The 17,252-nt window shown below is 43.7% G+C and overlaps 3 protein-coding genes across 3 annotated transcripts; 2 read left to right on the top strand and 1 right to left on the bottom strand.

Annotated features, from left to right (window-relative positions):
• Nucleotides 1–308: 308 nt before the first annotated feature.
• EAF02_002611 (uncharacterized protein) lies at nt 309–6,310 on the top strand. The gene is made up of 4 exons (XM_038898659.1): nt 309–492; nt 550–1,468; nt 1,523–4,762; nt 4,810–6,310. The coding sequence occupies exons 1-4, from the start codon at nt 422–424 to the stop codon at nt 6,196–6,198; spliced, it is 5,619 nt and encodes a 1,872-aa protein (XP_038760947.1). The 5' UTR covers nt 309–421; the 3' UTR covers nt 6,199–6,310.
• Nucleotides 6,311–6,632: 322 nt separating this feature from the next.
• On the bottom strand, nt 6,633–7,551 carry EAF02_002612 (uncharacterized protein; the record flags this gene model as incomplete). The annotated part of the gene is made up of 3 exons (XM_038898660.1): nt 6,633–6,827; nt 7,406–7,475; nt 7,544–7,551. 3 exons carry the CDS (start codon nt 7,549–7,551, stop codon nt 6,633–6,635), a joined length of 273 nt encoding a protein of 90 aa, XP_038760948.1.
• A 2,060-nt stretch (nt 7,552–9,611) lies between these two features.
• EAF02_002613 (uncharacterized protein) lies at nt 9,612–12,632 on the top strand (the record flags this gene model as incomplete). The annotated part of the gene is made up of 2 exons (XM_038898661.1): nt 9,612–10,548; nt 10,606–12,632. The coding sequence occupies 2 exons, from the start codon at nt 9,612–9,614 to the stop codon at nt 12,630–12,632; spliced, it is 2,964 nt and encodes a 987-aa protein (XP_038760949.1).
• Nucleotides 12,633–17,252: the final 4,620 nt, after the last annotated feature.

The raw sequence follows: 17,252 nt of genomic DNA on the forward strand, positions 1-17,252 counted from the left end.
TGAATCTAGATATCCATGAGTGAGTCAAAGATCAAAGGTCCTTCCTTTTTTTGGGTCGATGATTAATGGATTGAGTGATGGATGGATGGATGGATGGTGGGGAGCAGGGCAGGTACTGAATTGCTAGGATAACAAACCCTGCAAAATAAAAAAGCTTCACCTGAAAGAATGGTTTGGTTACGGGACGGTGCGTGGGTGCTCATAATAATTTATCTAGCGAATGAAGCAGGTTGACCGCGACAAGGCGGACAAGGCGCGTCAACCAAAACTTTCTTAACGATTTATTGATTGTTGATATCAGATTTCTCATAACAGGAAACGATTCAACCACCGTTTGACAATTTGTGCCTTCTCATGCTTTATGCTTCGAACAACACTTCACCACAAATCTTGGCTCATTGAGCTTGGGTAGGTAGTAGATATGGTACCAATTCCAGAGGCTAGCTATTTTCCTGAGCTGGGTAGATGTTTGAAGGGAGAAGAAATATTGATGTAAGTTTGGTATTCATGATATCGATCCCAATTGACATTCTACTAATCTTTCAATAGCTCTTGGGAGACGGCATTCTTTGCCCTTTTAGATATTGAAGAAAATGGAGCCCAAATAACACTTGAGAAGTTCTTTAAAGATCCCAAAGTACTATCTTTACTTTCCAATCCTGTCACTGCCTTTCCAGAACCTACGAACGAGACGAAAGAGGAATTCGAATCAAAAAATGCCCCAATAAATGCCGATCATTCTTCCGCAGATTATGATGTTAGCAAGGTATCTGAGGATGCACGATGGCTTAGTGGAATGGTTAAAATCGACGAGGTTACCGCTCTAAGACTCGTTGTGCAAGAACATCAATCGCGAGCATATGCGCAACTTTTGGGCAAACTTTCAGAAGAAGAGTTGATCAGTCTCCAAGATGCCTTTGGCAACAAAAAATCTACGAATTTGCTCTCCGCTGGATCTTTCATTGGCACACAAGCGGAGGTTGCGCCTTCTGAAGAAGAAAGTCGGAGAAATCGACGCATGCGAATGCTCAGCATTTACCTATCAGAACGGCGCTTTTTCTGGAAATGCCTTACATTGATAATTCAGCGACCCAGACTTTCACCCACACCGATTACTCCTTTAGACGACTGGTACGAGGGTTTACATATAGAATTGCTAGGCAGCTGGAAAAGTTCGGGCGCATCTCAAAATCGTATGGTGGAACTAGTGAAATCCATCGATGCAGGACTTACAAAATTATTCGACGCAAAAAGTGAAGGTAGCGGGTGGTCCTTGGAGGGTGATGGACAAGATGAACTTGAGCTTGAGTGGGCAAGTAACCAGATCATCGAGGCAACCCACATGATGGAGACTATATTTTATTACATATTCTCTTCTGATACAGCGCTTGAAATCTCTCACTCAGACTTGGTGCTTGAATGGTTTGATTTTATTAGCAAGTTTAAGTTCTTGGACGAGATGGGAATGGTACGTTTGGGATTCATACTCTCTTATATGCTCACTACTGACCAAACACCACAGCTTCATCCGACTCTTCAAGCTGTTGCTCTACCCTTACAGACCATTAGCGCTATCATAACATTTGCCATACTTAATGTCGATAGTTGTTTAATATTCCTCGAGAAACCGTCGAAAGATTTAGCACCCGCGGATTTGGCTGAGGGTCCGAATAAGCCATGGCTATTAAACCAAACTGCAATTATTAAACTTCATCAAATACTCACCGAGGCAGCGTCCGCGAATTATATCACGGCTGGCCCTGCAGTTCTTACCTGGAGCATTATTTTAAAACATATTAAAGTTCGTGTCGATCTTCGAGAGAAACTTCAGCGCCGACGACACGAGGGTCTTAGTGATAATGACGAATATAACGATGAACCATTGCCGATTGGGTCGGAGCCTATACTTGCACCCGATGCCTATGAAGGAGTACTTACAACAATCAAAGTCACGGACGAACTTGTCGATTATCTAGCTTTGAGCGCTGTAAACGACTGTCGTGTTTTCGAAGTACTAGCAAACATTTCACGGACTCTTGGTGACACTTATGATGCAGCTTTCATGCCACAACTTGGTTCAAGCTTGAGAATCGCAGTATTAGAGCTCATGAAGGCAAGTGCGCCTGACGTTGGTTACAATGCTCAAACACTGCAAACCGTGGTTTCTGTCATGGATGGGGGTCAGCAATATTGGGATTTTGTTGATCTACGAAATGTTGAAAGCGAGTTTGAGCCAGTATCCTATTTTGCCACTGATGTAGGATTGGTTCGCGAGTTTTGGCAAAATGCTAGTATGCGCTATCCTTGGGAAGCTCCCCCTTTTCAAACCCTTGTTCGTTCTTTGGCATATCTGCATGACGCTGATGGAGGAGTCCACGAGTCTATCTTTCCATTACTAGACTCTCGACCAACCTTTACATACCTATTACCATATCAATACGCCGATTATGAGACAGTTCAAGAGGAGCATAACAATAATTCTATTCAACTGACTAGGGGGCTTTCTATGTTTGAGCCTCGAGGGCGTGGTATCAGCAGAAGACTTTTGATAGATAATGGCAACCAGGGACAGGCTTTAGTACTGGCAGCAGCCAACGGCGATCTACAAATTCCAGCTGGAACGCCTGGTGTTGTGATAGTCGAGAATGACCCAAAAGTAGTTCACCTTACCCACCATTATCGCGGTATGAGGTATTTCGGGAAATTGCTAGAAACATATCTAGTTGCGGGCGAAGAATATGACGCTACTACTGGTATGGGAGCGGACTCTGAGACTGTTGCTGATATCATTGGAACATTTGCGACGGGTCTTCTAGCCTTATCTAGGTCAGACAAAGAAGCAGAGCAAATTCAAAATGATGCCACCGAATTTTTCCAAGTTGCAAGCTCGGCGTTGAACCGGAATAGAGATATCACTTTCGTTATATCTGCTGTCTTTGAACAAGAATTGCAAAGGCAATCGAGCGAATCTAGTTCTGACGCCTCTCTTGATATCCTAATTAGCTGCATACAATATCTACATGCCTTACTTTTATTTTCGCCTGGAAGAGTGTGGCCTCTTATTGGTCGTAGTGGACTTCTATCTGATGGCCGCGGTGGTAGCGGTAAACTCGCTAGTATCGTTGGCAGGGTCGAAGTTATATCGGGGAGGTACTCATTCCTCGTATCATGCACTCGACTCTTTGAGGCACTGGTCAATGATTTCGCAGTAAATGCTATCGCGAGAAACCGCAAAGTAACTATGGCTCCAGCTCGGTTTAGCGAAGTCGAGGGACATAATGTTCGCGTTGCTGATAAAGTTCTCTCTGAAGTTCTTCTTCACTTTACTCGATACCTGACGGAGGTACTAGAAAGTTCGTACACCTGGCAGTTTGATCAACCTAGCGATCAACTCCAACTCACAAAGACCATTATGTCTTCTTTCGAAAAAATGCTTACATATTCTTTCGGAATCCAGGGTGATCCAGAAGAACTGCCACAGTCGGACTCTCGTTCAAAGTCAGATCTGGGTAGAGATTCCAAAGATCATCAAGATCCTGCTATTCCAATCATGAGTGCTTTAAGCCCAGCTGCCATGCACATTGTTGATAGCTATCTTTCCAAGTCTTCTGGCCCCATGAGATTTGGACCAATTCTTCGCACCTTATTCTACGGCTTCAATACTCGTTCTACCACAATGTATACAAACAGATCACTATTAGTAGCAGGGGGCGTGAAAGCAGCACTTAAATTCTCCAGGCAACTTCTTCGAATAAGTGCGTTATTAGAGAAGCCATCACATCTAGAGACACAGCTATTCACTGCTGCACCACTCATCGCACGACTATATGCTGTGAATGATAGCTATCGTACTCCCGTCATAAAATTGTTCGAGGCGATGATAGTCAGCGCTTCGAGTAGTACCTCAGAACCACCTTCACTCCTCGGTTATCTTGGCGCGAAGACTTCGAAGAATTTCCTTAATGTCGTTTCAGATTTGGATACACCTTTGAATAGAGATGAAAATGTTGGATCGATTTGGCATTTCCTGTCGATGATAATGAGCAGTCGACAACAATGGTTCGCGAATTATGTTCTCACAGGTAAAACGCCGAGAGACGCATTAAAAAAGAAAAACCCTGATGTTGCCAAATCTTCATCTCCAAAACCTCTTCTTCTCACAGCGCTTGACAACCTTTCACAAATCGGAGATATTCCGGATTCAGAAGCTTTGATGATGTTAGAATTCGTTTCATTGGCACAGAATTTCTGGCCTTGGACTATGCACGAGTTAGAATCTAGCACAGGCTTCATCAATTATCTTTCAAATTACATCAGCACCCTGAAACCTATTCAAGTCTCGTCCAAGAGTGAGCCAGCGATTAAGGCTTGCTATCGTACTCGAATTGCGGCTTACATTGCCGAGATTCTTGCAATGCACCTTTTCCATTCTAGACAAACTGGCAAACCTTCAATTGCCAAAGATCTCATGCCCAAGCTGAATTATTACTATGAGAATGCAGGGGGACTTCCTACCTACAATGCATCTCTGCATGGCAACCTCAAGAAAAACTTTGATGTCAAGTATGCTAGAACTAGTCTCCAGAGTTTCAAGAAGACGGATCTAGAGGATCGCAAATTCGGCGAGAACTATTTTTACGACCTACAACTACTTGACCAAATGCTCCGTTCTGATGTAGCTTGGACAGGACGTAGAAACGATGGTTATAAATTCGAGCTTGCAAGTGCTAACATCAACTTGTCTTTGGTTGATGCTCAGGTGGTAAGTAATCTATGCTCAAATTTCAAGGTTAAATCTAACAATCTCAGGCTCTATTGAACGCTTGGAAAATTCTTGCCGTTGAATTAACTAGCAATATAACTAAGGAATCTGATCATCAAGAGACCCTTGTCGATGCTGCTCTTAAGTGCCTTGCCTCAAACGCACAAAGTCCGCAAACAGAAAAGATATTTTCACGATTACTTCAAACACGAGCAGACTTTGCGCTTGTTGCCTGTCAACGGTTGATAGAAGCAAATCCAAGGTGCCCTAAGATGAAGAACCTTCTCAAAATAGTATGGGAGACAGTCCGGACATTGGACAAAAGCTTTGCGATGGCGATTGCAACAGGAGATGGTCCATATTATAGACTGCTTCTCAAAATTTTATTCTTGGCTTTGAGAGTCCATTCTGAAGATAACAACGTCGGAGATATTGACCCCAGGGTTTCTACACGAAAACAACAATTGGAATCAGAATCGACAGCAGATATCTATATGATTGTCGACGTGATAGAACGTGTAATTGCTGGCGGCTTCAGTGATCTGGCTCATATCATTCACGACAATCATGAAGAGTCATCTCCAGAAGACATCGCCCTCATCACAGGGCTTTTGCAAGCCTGTCTCCGGATACCAGGCATCGAGTTCCATCACTCACAGATTGTGACCATCATGGCTAATTGCAAGACCCCTCGTATTGCTACTACACTCTTCTCCTGGTCTGACCAAATTGCGATAAATGGTGATCCCATCTATGGTGAACTGAGCATTATTTTCCTCTTGGAACTCTCAAGTATGCCAACCATGGCCGAACAGCTAGCTGTCGATGGCGTTCTCGGCCAGGTCAGTTCCGCAAGCATAACCACTTATCTGCGTCGCGGAAATGTATCTCCATTCGCTGATGGCGCCGGCATCCAACGTTGCTACAACATTTGGGTCCGCGGCATCCTTCCTTTAATCCTCAATCTTCTCCATTCAGTCGGTGCCTCTATCGCCACAGAGGTCGCAATCTTTCTAAACCAATTCCCTCATCTCCTCGCTCAATCGGCAGCTGCGTTTGATGCACCCGAATCCTCACGCACTACTTCGATATCAGCCCCAAAACATCTTTGTTTGTCGACAGCTTCCGAAGTTCACTCTCTAGCTCTGATCGTCTATATTTTGAATGGTTTTAGAGAACAGTTACAAGGAATACAGGTGGTGCCGGAAGTGGATTGGGACTTGGGCGCGGTGGCAGAGAATGTTGAGTTTTGGTTAGGAAGTCGAGCGGTCTTGAGAGAGAGGATAGTGCCGATGGGTGATAAGGATTTGGATTGGAGGGGGAAGAAAATAGAGGCCGGAAAGGCGGGGGCAATGGGATGTTTGGATCGATTGGAGGAGAAGGTGGTGTTTGAGATGATGGGAATCAGGGATGTGATTAGTGGGGGTGATCCATGAGTGGAATGGGGGACAGGATGTGAATGATGTACGAGAGTGGCGTCATTTCTGTTTTTGAGAGATAAACTGAATACTAGATCATGCACAATTAATTTTTTTGTATCAATGGGAAGAAAGATTATGATATGACGTCTGTAGATTGACAGTCTTTTGCATCATAGAATCATATTCGTTAAAAGTTCAGGAGACATTTTCCGACTGATTCAAGAGGTGAATTCCGAGTTTTTATCCTTATGTACTATCCACACATTATCTTTTTATAGACAATAAATTTCTCATCAATTTTCATTCCCACCATCCGTAATGCAGGCATTCATATTCATATCGACATTTTTCTTCAACATCGACTCCATGCTCAAATATATATCGTACAACCCCATTTTTTCATTTCCCCTTCCCACTCTCTACTATATCGCCATACCAGAAGAATCGATTTACCTTGACCCAGGAGGAGGTTGACTCATCATCTGTGCTTGCTGTTCTTGGAATCTCTGACCGATACGCTCACTTCCAGCCATGAATTTTTGGACGCAGCGGGAGACGCAACCGGTTTCGCGGGCGATGAGGGATTTGGTGGAGAAGTCGTCGACGCAGGAGTCGAAGCAGTGGGTTACGAGGTTGGAGAACATCTGTGGATGGGGGTGGGGTTGTTAGTTGGAGGTTTGGGGATGGAGATGAGGGGGTGAGGGGGAGTGCGAGATATTGGGGAGAGAGGATCTGGAACTCTCCAAATATGCTGTTGCGAAACTTATTGGCTGAGCGCTAGCTAATCGCCATTTCGACAATGCTACGTGTGTTTGCATTCCTCGGGGATAGGGTGTGAATAGTAAGAGTGGGAAGGGTATGGCTGTTATAATGTAGGTTTCGAAATTCCGTTGTGATTCGTAGGAGTGACGAGATCTCAATGAGAGCTGTGAGGATTGATCTAGCGGGCCAGCGGATTAAAGATGCTCGATCGAAAGGTACCGACAGGCTACTACTCGAGATTGAGAGAGGATTTCCGGCTGTAGCATGTTCGATACAAGTCCAATTGGAATTCGTGTTTTTTTCGTTCTACTGGATGGGCTGCGCAGGATGATGAAGTGCGACGCGGGGTATGATGGACAATCCTCGTATTATCTCTGCTGCATTTCCCCCGCTTGGAATACTTGGAAGGTTTCGTATTCGACCATATGGAAGTGAAAATACATAGAAGATCTTAACTTACGCCCATGAATTCCTTCATTTGCTTTCTTTCCATACGGCTTTGGAATTCTCTTTGCTCTGAGGGGGTGAGTCTATTTGATCATGGTTAGTAAATTGGATTGGGAGAGTTTTTGAAGAGCCGAATAGCTCTGTTACGCACCCTTCCATGATGATGATTTGAAATATATGTAAGAGAGATTGAGAAGTTTGACAGATTTATTGAGATGTTTAAATTTGTTAGAAAGACTTGTCAAGGCTGATTGATGGATGAGGCTGATAAACTCTTCTGTATATGTTCTTGGAAGCTATCCAAATTGAAAGGCTTTTAGCAAGGTAAATAGTTAGAGCTCTGTTTATTGGGTCGGTTAATGTCGGAGTCCGATAACTTTTATCCGAAGTTGATTGTGGCCCCTGCACAGATTTCCTTGTTGATCCATAGTAACTTTTTGATCAGATCTTACAATTTCCTTTCTTCACTTACCTAGGTATTGACATTCGAATACTAACTACATGTATTCATTCTCTTCGAAAGAGAGAATCGGTACAACAAGCAGACAAAGCATGTTACGTTCATTAGTCAATTGATAAAGGAGTACAAGAACTGTACTTTTGCCATGTCCTCTTCTCTCTTTATACATGAAATGAAGATCTTCTTGTGAGAAGCTAGAAGCAGGTCACTATACCTAAACAATCACCAAGTCATTTCGCATTGCATCCTAAATTGATGCATGAGAGTACAATGCAAAAGGACCAAGCAACTGAAGCGATGGGGAAACCATGGGGGTAATGACTACCGGTACCTAGGTAGGTAGCGTTTGTTTTCATTCAATGACTTATTAAGGTACTGACTTCAATACTGCCCCGCCTGAAAGAAGAAGAGTACAAAAGTTTATTCGTAGATAGATACATGCAGACAGAAACTGATACAGGAACCGATACAGGAACTCCTATATGTTTCTGGTATTAAGGGTTCATCCATCTCCTCCAATTGATTTGTTTTCGTTGCCCTGGATATGAATGAAAGGAGTATACAAGAGTACCGGGGACCTACGTGATATGAATGATGTTTTGCCAGCTCATGTATTCCCGTTGTTCATAGGTATCTGAAGAGTGTACCAGGTCAGTGATCAAATATTTCATCTAATTATAGATGTACTCACTGGCCATGACCCTCTCTCTATAAAACCTCCAGCCAAAAAAAGTCCAGATCTTTGTTCGCTACTAATCCTGTCTCTCAAAACAGGGTGAATAATTGGTAGATCAATCAGGACCTACTTTTCTGCAAGAAGCTGTAATTCATTAACATGATAGTATAATGAAACTTCAAAGCAACCTGCCTACCTCACTCTTCATCAAAATGGTACTGTAGACGGCCGTTGGCTTTGACGCGTGATTCTTGAACTTGGGATTTCCTCGTATAAATGGTAAATTTCTAACTTTCCACAACATTGGAAACTTTATTAATTAAACAAACAAACCAGCAAATTGGAAGTCTGGCGTTGTCTTCACTCTTGTACTGTCCTCTATTTTCCATGGGTCAGCAGGGCAGAGTTTGAGTGAAAGCTTGCAATACCACTACTGTACCACTATTTACACGACTAGACCGTAGACCACACAATGTACTTGGATTCCAATGTACTGCACTTCTTAGCGTCACTCTCCACTCGTTAAGTTTCTACTGTCCGAACTCTTTCACTTCAAATCAACCACCACCACCACCACCTCTACTGTTCCTTGATATTTTCAACCATTATCAGCAACTCTACGCATTTATCGTCTCGCAACAACTTGATTGTTTTGCTAACAACCAGATCCTTCAAGTTCGACTTTAATTCCTCTTGCTTTTGCAGAGCCCAAAAACCTTACATTACCAACTACACTTGCTCGAGAGACCCGGTCGCATCGCAAATAGAAATAAGCCCCTCCAGCAACACAATCCCCACAAACAATCACTGTACCCACATCAACAATACCTATCATTGCTGTCGCATGCACCTTCATTCTCAATTACGACCGACCAGAACTTAATCAGAAGACTTCCTCTATTCTCTTGACCCATCCGAATCAACAATATAGATATTTCCACATCGTGCGAAAACTGATTTCTGCTGCCTGTGTCTCCCCCCAGACTTGCTGGGCCTCGAGGTCCTTTGCGACATCCATTATCGCTGGAGCCATCTTTCGTACATTGTCTGGACGATCAGCAGATCTGATCGAACAACTCCAGTATGCTATCTGATCATCCAACTTCTTCAACTACACAACAGCCCTTTTCGAGCCCCCAGCCAGCCCCCATACAACAAGCCGCATCACCCCCAACGAAGCAGAGTTTGAAGAGCTGGTGGAAGACATTTCGACCTCCTGCTAGGACTCAGGAGCCCAGTACTGGTAATGACCCCCCAAAGTTTCTTTTGTTGAAGGCCCAGAAACAGAGTGAGGATCTGGGCCATTCTCTCTATGCCAATTTTGTTTCCAATCTGCCGAGAAATTTGGATCCTCTATTCAAGGAGAATGCAATGGACAACAATACATCAATAGTAGACGGTACTCCAGAGTTTGCGACAGATACAGTACCGGAAGCAGACGAATTAGCGACAAAGACACAATCAAGCACAACAACTTTCACAGGACATACACAGTCTCTTCACGAGTACAAGTCTAGGAGTCTTCTCTGGCCGTCATCTTCCAGTTTAGTGTCTGGAAAACATATTTTGATGGAAAATTCTCAGCTCAATTCCAACTATGAAACCAGACACCCCCAGTCAACAAGTGGTATAAAACGAAGAAAGAGAAGTTCTTTCAGCAAAAAACTGTCCAAGGATATAGCAGCTAAGCAGCGTTCCAAAATCCGTGTTCAAAACAATCATAGCCATTATATAAAGCAGCAAAGCACCCACTCTCTAAGCAGAAGTCAACAATTGCTAAACTTCTGTCGTTATCATCACATAAAATTCAGCTTGTTAAAATTGGTAACAATGATAAAATCAAAACTGACAAAAGAAACTCCAGAATCCCAACCAACAGGTATATTTGGTGTACCTTTGCGACAGAGTATCGCATATGCCAATGTCGCTATCTCCCTCGTCGATGCCCAAGGACAAAGCTACATATATGGTTATGTACCAATAGTGGTTGCAAAGTGTGGAGTTTATTTGAAAGAGAAAGGTATGTTTTGTGAATGGATGTGTTATTTTTATGTCTGGCTGACAACTATCCGAACAGCAACCAATGTTGAGGGAATCTTCCGGCTCAGTGGCTCGGAAAAGCGCATTAAAGAATTGAAAACAATTTTTGATTCTCCCGATCGTTATGGAAAAGGCCTTGATTGGGCTGGGTACACAGTTCATGATGCGGCAAACGTGTTACGAAGATATCTTAATTTACTACCAGAACCAATTGTCCCGCTTGATTTATATTCGCGATTTAGAGAGCCTTTAAGAGGTCATACTATGGCAGCAGTTGGCGACAGTGATGGTAGCCCCCAATTTTCTGACAATTTTGATGTCAACAAGGCCATCGTTACTTATCAGCAACTGATCACCGAATTACCCCCATTGAATCGTCAGCTATTATTATACATTCTCGATCTTCTAGCAGTTTTCGCCTCAAAATCGGATGAAAATAGAATGACAGCAGTCAACCTCGCAGCCATCTTCCAGCCCGGTATGCTTTCACACCCGGAACATGACATGGCACCTGCGGAATATCGTCTAAGTCAAGACGTACTAATTTTCTTGATTGAAAATCAAGATCATTTCCTAATTGGGATGAGAGGTACAGCAGCGGATGAGCAGACATTGAATGAGGTGGAACACGGTACTCCTCCCCCAGGAACTCCCACTACGCCTGGTAGATCGAAGACCGCAATTGGAAGATCCGCCTCAAATGCTAGCGCTGGAGCCGATAGTGTGCGCAAGTTCGGTGGCATTCGACGTAATGTGTCTGTCTCGTCCCGTCATTCGCGACAGTCGAATGGTGCCCCCAGCCCGGCAAGTCCAGCTTATGGTATTGCACTTACTTCTTCATCCAGCGGTGGTGTTCATAGAAGCAATACTGTACCTTCAAAGAAATCTCCTGGATTGCCATCATCTCGAATGATTAAAAAATCTGGCCCACCCTCACCGTCTCCAGCTGGCCTAACTGCCAATCGTTCCAACGGACCTCGAGGTCTTTCACCCGCGCTTCCTCCGTCTCCTGGTCATCTTTCGCCGTCTCCAGCTTTAGCACTGAACACGACTACCGAACCAAGTCTTGCCGATTCAGGCCATACGGTGACCAGCCAGGAGCGCCTGATTCCTGAATCAAGTGAGCGCTCTCCTGAGGTCTCTACTCCATCTAGAATTGTCTCAAACCTGTTTCAGCGATCACCTACGGAAAGTACCGATAGACGACAACCTAATAAGCTAAGGAAAAAACGTGTTCCAGGAAGCTCGAATCTTAGCGCTCAGAGCTCGACAAATTCTTTGAATGGGCGATCATCTTCAATCTCCCCGGGCCTTCATGCATCTCGTGGTAACTCGGATCATGCAGAGCATCCTCATCTGGAACATTTGTCGACATTAAACCCGATATTGTCTAATACTCAAGCTACACCTCCCGCTACAGAAACCCCGCGTGCTGAACAACCTCCTCATTTTACACCTATGCGACCAGAGGATCCTCACCACCCATCCGATAGAACCTTGCGCCCGGTCATATCACCTGTATCTTCCTTACATTCTCACTCATCTTTCAATGATCAATCGGATCTTGATCATGGGGAAGATCCTGCTCTCGCAGAGGCAAGAGAAAAACGTTCAATGTGGCGTCTTTCGCGGCGCAGAGATGACTCAAACACATTGGGAGCTACATTGAGCCCAAACAAAAACGGGTCAGATAGTGGTGCCGGTGCGAGCTCAAGTTCTGTAGGCAGCTCAGGCAGACCTCGAAAGAGTTTCACTGGCGATACTGTGCCTGTCGGCCCTGACTCAGGCTTACCCCACGCTCAAATCATGTCCAGCAATGATAGTGGATCTGTCGCGCCCGAGGAGAGAAGAGGACCCCTAGGATGGATCAAGAGCAAGATGCGAGAGAAGCGAGATGAGAGCCGGGAGAAGGATGCTGAGCGAGAACGTAATAAAAGTCCGCCCGGCGATCGCCCATCTAACATCAGTTCTTCGGCCCTAGCCCCGCGGGGCAAGAGCATAGACGTCAATAGAGGAGAAGAATCTGAGCGTCCCAACGGGAAAGAGCATACCTTATGTCAATAATAATTCTGCGAGATGATGAGATGGTTATCAGGTTATTTTCAGCATTTCAAAGCACATTTCATTTACTCGGAGTCCAATCTACGACAGCTCTAATAGGCTCGCTGTCTATTGGTTATAAAGATCGGTGCCCCCGATCATGACGCGTCTTTCCCACCCGATTTCTGTTACATGCGTGCATTTGTCCCTTTTTTGTTTGCGCTTCCCCGGAAACCCATCTTAATAAAAATGATAGGAATTTTCCGTGAATCATGGCTGTGGTTGGAGATGTCAAATTTGAGGATTGGGGTTTATTTTGAGTGCATTGCCTCGTGGAATTAAGGATTCATCATTTTTCGTCGCAATTTTCACCCTTCCATGTTCTATATAGAAGGATGGTACAAAGAAGAAAAGAGGAAGGGTATAAATGGGTGAATTGTGACAATCACGAATTCGATGATCTGATGAATTACTGGTATTGGCAAAGGAGTTTATTTTTTCTTGAATGCTTTTACGAAAATCAAAACGAATCAGGTCTTCAATCTTCTGGGCTTCAGGGGAGCAGGGCATCTCCTTGTGGGATCATTAGGATGCGACGAAAACATGAATCCATAAGGATAAGCTTGATACGACTCTTATGATTGGGATGGATCGGATGAAGGTTTGGCTGGGTTTGGGAAAGAATGGATAGGGTATCATGAATATAACGGGAACGGGGAAATGATGGATAGAGACTTTAAAGTTCCTACCTTTTTTGTGTGATAGGTTTGACCGTGGTGAGGAGAGATAAAGACAGTGAAGTTGAGAAGTCTAAGATGGGACGAAATGTTCAATTCTTTTGTATGTATTTTGAAGTAATTGTGAATGAGTAAATGAAAGAAAGGGACTTCTGATATATATATATATATTATGACTTAACTTTTGAGGGAATAAATGGGAATGAAAATGAGATAGATAGTCTCCCTATGCTTGCAGATAAAATCGTCATTGGAGATACTTATCAGTTAGGTACCTACTCGGTAGGTAGCATGCTCTCGAGAGCTAAGACTCAGTCCGTAGATCAAAGCTGCAGTCCATCGTACTTCTAGCCCGTTGACGTAACGTAATGTAGTTCTCTTTGTGGCGAACGTAGAATGTAGAAATTCCTTCTCGAGGGTGTGAAGATGAATGAGTGGATAAGTGGATGAACGAGTGAATGAATGATGAATAGCTAGCTAGGTATGCTATGCTATGTTATGCTATGATGTTTATCGCATTAGTGTTGTGGGAAAGGTGGAAGTGGTGTGGATGGTGGGGGATGGATGGATGGATGGATGGATGGTGAGAAGAAGGATGGATGGAAGGGGGAAGGGGGAGGGGGTAGAGAAGTTTGGGAGGGAGGGGAAGATGGAACTTGGGAGTGAGATGTCTTTTTGGATTTGGATTTGGGGGGTGGGATGGGAGTGGTGAGGTGAGTGGTGAGGAGGTGAGGTGAGCTGAGGTGAGAGGTAGATGGACGAATGGAGAAGATGGCTTGCGTGGATTACTGTGTAGTGTGTAGGTGGCGGGATGTGTGTGGTTTTCGGAGGGTTTGAATATAGATTTTGAGTAGGTAGGTAGGTACTGAATGTTGGGGAGAAAAGAGAAGGTAGAAAGAAGGTGGAAGATTGAAATTGGGGGGTAAATATACTCGATAAGTATCGTAGGTATGTAATGTAGATAATAATAATGATGAGTGTATTATAAAATCGAAAACGGGTTCTTTACAAAGTACTTCTGGAATATCGTATGCAGATGGTTGAACTTCGTATTGCATGTTAGGGATTTGTATGCGATGCGATGTATAATAATATGGACATGTTTTTCTTTTCTTTTCTTCATTCTTCATTCTTTTTTCATTCTTTTTTTTTCTAGAAGGATAAGCTGGGCTGGGTATGATGTATGATGTCCTCCGTACTCCGTAAGAAGTTCTAAACTCGGATCTGCGCCCGCGACTGCGCCTGCGACTGCGGGCGGATACGAAGGGTTGGGATTGAGGAGTGTGTGTGTGGAAGGTATGGAAGGGTTGTAGAGGGATTGGTTGAGGGATTGAGGGATTGGGCGATAAGTTTTTCTACTTTGGTCTTTTTGTACGAATTGTGTATGAGGATTTGATATTGTAGTTTTATGTAGGTATTCATCTCGAGTCTGTGTTCGTGCTCTGCACGGAGTAACCTTATGGATAGAGAATGGAGATGATGATTTGATCAGTCACGACTCACTAGCTGCTTAAAGATTTTGATATTATGGACCCCTATTCTTATTAGACAGACAGACCTCGCGATCAAAATTCTCCTGAACTCAAGAGAGAGTTTGGAGGGTATAACGGGTATACCTCGCCACTAGTTTAAGGTCCAAGACACTGGATTGACTGCGTTTGGTGACTGGTCGACGTTAACCAAGCAGGGTGAGTGCTCGGGGGCTAGATCAAGCGAGGATTGAGAGGCGCGGCTGGGGTTCATATGATTGCCATTGGTTATGCTGAGACTAGGTAGGTAGGTAGGTACTGGGGGATTGATGAACAAGTAGTGCATATCTTTTATGCAGGCTGCTATTCATGGATGGGTACGGGGCTTGGGGGTTTGTCAAGATGGTGGTTAGGTAGGTAGGTAGTGATTTGCTTCAGGTTTTTTCGAAGGTGGTATGGATAATCTGATGTTGTTGGGGGATTTGATGGGAATGGTGATGGGGTTAGATGAAATGAATAGGGTGATATACATTTTTAGGTCGAGTCAGAAATATGAAGAGGTGAATAAATATCAAAGACACATGCCGATGATGTATACCCGTTATAAGTAGAAGTAGGGTGACGTCGCCATCAACATACGCGGATTGCTTTTGAGCGATTTTTGGAGCTTCTTGTCCTTACGTACTCCGTACGGTCTTACATATGGTTTGTTTCTCCTTCGAGATACGGTGGAAAGTGGGTCGATTTGAGGTAATACATGAAGCCATCCGAAGACAGAAAAATGAGAGCATGGTTGGGTCGGCTGCATACAATTAGCTTGTGCTGTAGATACTTCTCGAAGCATTCAGATGCAAGTAGCGAAGAGCAACGCTACTGGTTTGCTCTTGATTGTGAGGATATTCGTATACACGGAGTACAGAGTAATCTTTGGTGGGGACCGAAGTCTCAAGTGGAGTGAGGATATGAAGATGGTTGGCCTTGGATGGAATGGTAGATTTTGAGGTTCTGGTCTGAATAATGCGCGATGTGACATGGAAATGCAACAATTGGGTGAGTGGAAAACTGGCATCGTCATTCTTTGGCAGCGGTAAGTATGGATCCTGGTATGGATGGATATTCAGGGTTTCTTCACCATTTGAACCAACTAGAAAGAAAACTCGAGTCGACAGTGAAAGGGTCAATGTCAATGCATACAATTAGTTGCATAGAGGTGCATATACTTTTCCACGATCTCTTTAGCCTCGTATTATTGCAAGAAGACCATCGCCATCACATGTAGGTACTCAACCGGAAACGTATATTGTCTCTGATACCCCTCGTTGTGTATTGATGCGAAGAAGAGTTTTCCAATCCATTTGCTCACTTGCTTCCGTTACCATTCGTATATCGAATCGCTCGCTCACTCAATTCCTCACTCGCTAGCTACGAATAGTTTATTGACATTCATTCTTTGCTTTCTACGGACGAGCTAGAAGCATTGCAGACGAACTGGAACGATTAGCTGGAGTTCTCATACCGACTCTACCGTACTATATATATATATATATATATATTGAGGATCAGCTTTCATTAAAAGAACAAGGTACGTGAAGGGGACCAAGTTTTCTTAATCCTCCTTTACTGTTGCACATCATACCTTATCATACATATCATACTTTCTCGTATTCATATGGCAGTTCCGAGTATTCCCAGTCTCTTATGAACTATGATCTCGAATTCTCCATAGAAGGAGAAACAGTTCCTTGTTCGCGAAGTGGTCGCTTTGATAAATGCTGCCTTTTTTTTTCAGCATTTACCCTTAATACCCTGATATTACCCTATACCCTTGCGCTGTATCACTCCCTAAAATAATGCTTGTTTCCTTTTTTTTCTTTCTCCATCAATCCACCCGAAGTTCTTACAGCTCCTTCTTATTAGTATCTTCTTAGTATCTTAGCACCTTTTAGCACATCTAAGCACCACTCATTATCGCAAACCGCAGCACTGTTGAATCTACTGGCTCGTCCCTTCCAAAACATTTCGAACCATTTCCCACTTCCCTCTCCCCCCCCATGTGTTTCTTGCCCAGTCTTTCCTTCCTTTCTCCGCAATAACAATCTAGTCCTGAGGACATCGTACCAGACTCATGGTAATTGATAGCTAGCTAGCTAGCTACCTTGGTTTATACCCAGCCACAACATAAAGGGCAAGTGATGTCCTGAATGAGAAAAAAAGCTAAAACCTTTTCTGTCTCTCTTGTTTCAAACAAAACTCCCATCCTCTCTCTTCCTCTCTAATAACAAATCAATTGCTAAATTGTCCCCTCATAATAAAACTTGTCATACATTCAATTGTCTGACAATTCATCCATCATCATCCTTCGTTTCTCGTTTCTTGATCTCTCTTCGTTCGTTTTACCTTTAAGTGGCATCACAGCTCACTACTGCACCTATTTTACA

The sequence above is a fragment of the Botrytis sinoallii genome (genome assembly GCF_014898435.1).
Source record: "Botrytis sinoallii strain Bc 23 chromosome Unknown BSIN_004, whole genome shotgun sequence".
NCBI lineage: Eukaryota > Fungi > Ascomycota > Leotiomycetes > Helotiales > Sclerotiniaceae > Botrytis > Botrytis sinoallii.